Genomic DNA, 6,403 nt, shown 5'->3' on the forward strand with positions numbered 1-6,403 from the left:
TTGCTGTACTTTGGATCAAATAAATGCAGGCTTGGTGAGCAGAAGAGACTTCTTTAAAAAAAAAAAACAACATGAAAAATCTTACTGTTCAAAAACATTTCCAAAAAAATAAATATCCCCCACAAATAGTCTTAAACACATTATTTAATCAAAATGTCTGCAAGTACATTAGCATCTGTCAACAAACACTTCATAAAGTTGAAATTTATAGAGAACATTGAATGGTTATAGTAATACTAATAATAATTTAAAAAAAACCTTGGGGCAAAATTGACATTTAGGAATATATGAACAAGTGACCATTTATTGTTTGCAGTGTATATTTTGTGATCACCATTAGTATTTAAAGTTGCCTGATACCAAAACTCCAATTCTTGAGCTGAATGTGCTAGAAAATAATCCTGAATGACTGTGTATAAACAGGTATACATGTACAGATGAACCTGTAAGGCTGCCTGACCCATGTCTCATCTGAGCCCCAGCAGAACTGTACTGTGAGAGAGACTCTGCTCACAGTCACGTTTAGGAAAGGGGCATTAATATAGTGGCTCAGCAAACGCTGCTTACATATGGAATGCATATGTTCTTCATGGATGATGCTCCTCATTTCCCCAGTGACAGGCTGACAGAGAAGACAAATGCAGAGATTATCGCTGAGGGAACTATGCTAACATATGGGCATTAATACATTTAAGACTAAGTAACAGAGCTTTGGACAAAACACGCATATGTGTTTAGTCTATTCAGTAGTTACGATTAAGAAGAGAAATAAAAAATAATGTGAGGATGGTATTAGACTCAGATCAGAGAACAACATACTTCATTAGAAGATTTTCCTCTTTTTAACTACAGCTGGGAATTTTTTAGTTCGTTTTGAAGATCACAGATGAGGAAGGGAGATGTAATGCTTAGAATTATGTGAGGATCATTGGTTAGGATCTTACTTGTCAAAGGAGCTGTCCTGGAGGTTCAAAACGAGGCTGTCTGCGCTCAGGTACACCTTGTTCTGAGAAGCTGCCACCTGGTGATAAGATATACATAGATTACGAGACAAGGACATCATTATTTTTATTTAAATACCATACTAATAAATAATACATTTTATATAACGTATAAAATATACTGAATACTATACACTGTATTATATTCAATATAATAATACATACTTTTATACAAATACTGTAGAAACGGTTTGTTTAGTATGTAAATTGTGCAGAGTATGCCTGGAATACTCTACTACTATAACTGAAATAACCTACTAGGTTGGCTTAATTTGATCTAATGTGATGAAATTAATCTCTGTTTTGACTCATTATTTGATTGGACTTTCAAAAGTGAATACATTTTCAAATTTATTCTCAAGGTAATAAATCTTGCAACTAGATGCATTTATGTGATTATGAAGCATAATATTTTTTGAAACCATATTATATGATGTCTATTCTTCACTTACGATGTTTAGTATGCAGGACTCAGTGTACATACTGTGCAATAATAAGTCATGTTTTGCTCTTGTAAGCTACAGAACTGACAGGAAAGCACCACATGATTAAGTCTCTTATGCTCACCAAGGCTACATCTATTTGCTTAAAAATACAATAAAAACAGTACTATTATGAAATATTATTACATTAAATATGTGACGGAAAAGCAGAATTTTCAACAACCATTACTCCATTCTAATATTCTGATCTGGTGCTCAAGAAACATTTCTTACCATTATCAACGTTCAAAACAGTTGTGCTACTTAATATTTTTGTGGAAACTGATATTTTTTTCAGGATTCTTTGATGAATAAACAAATGCCGTTCTTTTGAACTTTCTAAAGTGAAAATTTATATTACATTAGAAATATTTTAGTGTCGTTTTTGATTCATTTAATGCATCCTTGCTGAATAAAAATATTAATTTTAATAATTGTAATACTTCATACGTACCAGAAATATTTAACTGGTAGTGTATCAGCATCTGTTAACATGAGTCAACCAATGATTTCTTTGTCTTACCGTTTTGGCAATATTTTGGGCTGCTCTGATACGTCTGAGTTTTAGGTAGCCAGGGTTCTTCGTAACAGCTTGACCCAACTGGAGTGCACAAACAAACAAACACAAAAGCAAATTACTCTGTACCCTTGGTTGTTTACCGTCAGCAGACAGCCATTGACCTGCGGCCCGTTTTAGAAACAGAATTGCATCATATCAGCAGGAAAGAATCCAACTGCAAAGTCGTATCTGAAAGTGTAAATGCTGAAACATGACAAATCGAAAGAACAACTGAGAAATGTCCATAACGCACAAACAAAAAAGAGAGAACAAATGCTTTCAAATGTGTTTTGGTTGCTAATAGCTTGTTGAGAATGAGGGGGCAACAGTTCAAAATAGCCTAGATGTATGACTGCAACAACTGACTGCGGCTTAATTAGCACAGAAGCAGTATTCATTAATTATATCCGAAAATTACAGTCATTTACCACTCACAGATCTAGAACATAATAACAGGGAATAATAATTATATGAAACGAGGTGCTTGTAGCTGAAAATAGTGCATTTGGGACATTTTAGAGTAACCACGGAAGCCCCTTATAGTTTGAATAAAACAGAGACATTGTTTCAGTGATCGTCAATATGTGTGCTGAAGTGGAGTGGAGAAAGCAGCAACAGCATACCATTTTAGCAGCCTCAGCTTCACCCTCAGCCTGTATAATCTTCTGTCTCTGGTCCTGTTTGGCCTTCTCTACATAGAACTGAGCCCTTTGGGCCTCCTGCTGGGCTACATGTCAACAAGAGAGACAGTTATTTAAAAGAAAAAGGTCTCACACACAGATATTCTCCTTTTTCAACATGACATTTCATACAGTTTTGTGCAAGTTGCATACTGTTGTTTGGTCAATAGGGAATACTGATGAAATAAAACAAAGTCATAGAATGACCAGAGTGCCCTCTAGTGCAGAGCATTAGGATAAGCAAAGCTCTTTCTGAGAAATACTCTTTAATGCTTTTAAGGATGCTTCTAAGACATTACAGTCTATACCATAAGCTGATAATTATTTTTATTTTTAATATATTATAACCAAAATGTCAAAATAATAAATGTTGCTGATTTTTCTACAGCTGCAATTCTCACATAGTGAAATTTCACAAAGGGAAATTAAAAAATGAAACAGAAAAAAGCATATTGCTTAAATTTGAAAAACAGACCTTGACAATATTTACTACTTTTAATATTTAAAAAAAATTTCAGCAATATCCACTACTATTCAAAAGGTTGAGGTCAGTTTTGTTTTTTGTTTTGTTTTTTTACATAAAACTGATCAAAAGTGACTTTTGCATTGTTACAAAAATTATATTTCTTAATATATTTATCCAATGTAAACATGTCATATTATTGGTAGGGCAGAATTACATGATGTGTCGATTAATTCATCTAATTAATCACAAAATAAATTTGACTGTGAAAATACACCCAAAAGATTATTTAAAGCTATTTTTGTGTTAAATGAGAAAGTATTAAGTAGACATTACAAATAGTAGCTTTAGAAACAAATATTTTATTTGATTCAACAATTTATTACACATAAACGTTTAGGCTACAACAGCCTAACATAAACTATGGAACATGAAAGAAGATAATTTGAGAAATATCTCAGTTTTTTTTTCCGTTCTTGCAATGGAAGTCATTGGTAACCAAAACAGCTTTGTTACCAACAGTCTTCAAAATAATACCTTCTTTTATGTTCCACAAAAGAAAGTAAGTCATTCAGGTTTGAGTAAATAATGACATAATAAATTTTTTTTGGGGTGAACTATCCCTTTAAACCCCCCCCCCTTTTTTAAATGAAATCATACTATAAAATATAGAAACTAAAACTGCCAGCAGGTGTAGGTAAATGTCTTGAGTCATTCATTCATTCATTCGATTCGTTCAAACAGCTGATTCATTCAGGAATTCAGTAAACGGGTCTCTTTATGAATGGGCTTTTGAATCATTGATTCACACGATTCGTTCAAAACACGGATTCATTCTGAAACTAAACACCACTGTGTTGCTCAAAGACGCACAACAGTTCTGCGGTGGCTTCATAGGTAATATTTTTGTTGCCAAAACTGAGCAAAAACAGTATATTGTTTAAAGGGGTCATATGATGCGATTTAAATTTTTCCTTTCTCTTTGGAGTGTTACAAGCTCTTGGTGCATAAAGAAGATCTGTAAAGTTGCAAAGACTAAAGTCTCAAATCCAAAGAGATATTCTTTATAAAAGTTAAGAGTCAACCACACCTACCTAAAACGGCTCATTCTAACACGCCCCCACATATCTACATCACGATGTGGGAAGATTTGCATAAAGCCGCCCAAATGTCCACCCAAAGAAAGAAGGCGTAACTTTTATCCTCGCTGTAGTATTGTTGTTTTGAACCTTAAACCGCATAAACATTACACCAAATACACAAAATAATGTTCTTTTTAGCAGCATCATATGACCCCTTTAAAATATAACACAATATTAACTTCTTATTTACTGAACTGTAAATAATCGCTTAACATATGAGACAAAAACTCATACAGGAGCATTTTTGCACCAATTTTAGGGCATAATTGCATTTATGAAGTTGTTGCCCTGCATCATATTTGTCAACAGTCAACTGAATGAAATGTAAGATGACATACAGGTCTGGGGGTGGGGCCAGTGCGTTAACTGCGTTAAAATATTTTAATTGCGTTATTTTTTCATAACTAATTTATTAGCACGTTAAACTGACAGCCCGGTGACTAGGTACAATGTAATTTTGGTTAGATTAGGATGCTTCATTTAGGCTATTTTAGCGTACGCAATATATATTACCATTATCAAGAGTGCATAAAAGGGTGCATAGATTACATATTTCGGTACTACTAACCGACTTGTTTGGCCTCCACAGCAGCGGTGTACTCTTTGCTGAAGCTGAGCTCTGTGATGGCCACGTCATCCAGGATGATGTTAAAGTCTTTAGCTCTCTCGATTAGATCTCGCCTAATGAGTAGTGACACCTGCACACCAAAATAAAACAACACATAAATAACAGCTAGGCTGATTTTCTCAGTAACTGATCAACTTATTTAAACCATCAACAGACATGCAGATACAATGAGGTCTAAAAGTGAAAGTGCTTATATTTAGAACTGTTCTTATTTAATACAAAGTTTTTCACATAAATGAATATATGAATGTACTAGTATTTGCCATGTCCTTCTTCTGCTTTACTGACAGTAACATTTGAACTGACATGAACTCCACAAGTTTGTGTAAAACTCATGTTACCCAACTCAAACTCATGTTGATATGATAATGTAATACAACTGTAATACATTTTGGTCACAAGTCTACATTTCTAGACTTGACCAAACAAACAGACACTTTAATATGAAATATTTAATGTAGTGTGTCTCAGCTCTTGTATCAGATGAGAGTGTGTGAAATAACAGCCCGTTTTCTTAAACAGCTCTGTAACTAAATAAAGGCAGAGCTTCTTATCCTCCACAAAGAGGTTAATAATTTATTTCTCACACCAGGATCAGACCTGAGAATCTGCTGACAGTGTTAAAGCCAAAGGTCAGGGGCAGAAGGTGAATGTATGGGTTAGGAGTGAATCTTATAAGAAGTTATAATAGAATCTGCATTAAGATAAATACCTGATAATATCGATCCTATTCTTTTGGGAATATCTTTTCTATGAGCATGTCATTCCAATTCACGTCACGTGTATGGCTGACTTTTTTTCAGTTCAAAACAAACAAACCAAAAAAAGTCATTTTGAATGTGTTCACATTTTTCCATGTAAGCAAATGGGGACTGAGCTTAGCAGCAAGCACCAAAAAAATTTACATTAGTGTTAGAGGCCTTTTTTGCTTTTGTTAATTGTATATTAAATAAAAAGAAAAAAATAGATAGAATACAAAAACATTAGAGAAGCTAGTGTTAGTTTTATTTTATTTTAAAGAAAACAAGCAGTAAATGAATAGAGTGGAAGTCTAAAAGGGGGCAAGTTTTTTTTAATAAAGAATAGAATTAGAATAGAGAGTGACAGAGTTAGAGGGTCAAAAAAAGATGGAAGAGATGTGTTTTTAGCCGATTCTTGAAGATGGCTAAGGACTCAGCTGCTCGGACCGAGTTGGGCAGGTCATTCCACCAGGAGGGAACATTTAATTTAAAAGTCCGTGAAAGTGATTTTGTGCCTCTTTGGGATGGCACAATAAAGCGACGTTCACTTGCAGAACGCAAGCTTCTAGAGGGCACATACGTCTGAAGTAATGAATTTAGGTAAATGGATGCAGAGCCAGTGGTGGTTTTGTAGGCAAACATCAATGCCTTGAATTTAATGCGCGCAGCTATTGGTAGTCAGTGCAAATTGATGAACAGAGGTGTGAC

The 6,403-nt window shown here is 34.2% G+C and overlaps 1 protein-coding gene across 1 annotated transcript in view; it reads right to left on the reverse strand.

The window, feature by feature from the left end:
- Nucleotides 1–126: 126 nt before the first annotated feature.
- phb2a (prohibitin 2a) overlaps nt 127–6,403 on the reverse strand; it is a 15,619-nt gene continuing 9,342 nt past the window's right edge. The window contains exons 7-10 of the mRNA XM_016508563.1: nt 2,666–2,769; nt 2,007–2,084; nt 945–1,021; nt 127–622 (exon numbers count right to left, since the gene is read on the reverse strand). Coding sequence (XP_016364049.1) covers nt 604–622; nt 945–1,021; nt 2,007–2,084; nt 2,666–2,769 — 278 coding nt within the window. The 3' untranslated portion in view covers nt 127–603. The remainder of the gene's footprint in view (nt 623–944; nt 1,022–2,006; nt 2,085–2,665; nt 2,770–6,403) is intronic.

The sequence above is a fragment of the Sinocyclocheilus rhinocerous genome, unplaced genomic scaffold, assembly GCF_001515625.1.
Source record: "Sinocyclocheilus rhinocerous isolate Xijiao unplaced genomic scaffold, SAMN03320098_v1.1 scaffold2279, whole genome shotgun sequence".
Classification (NCBI taxonomy): Eukaryota; Metazoa; Chordata; class Actinopteri; order Cypriniformes; family Cyprinidae; genus Sinocyclocheilus; species Sinocyclocheilus rhinocerous.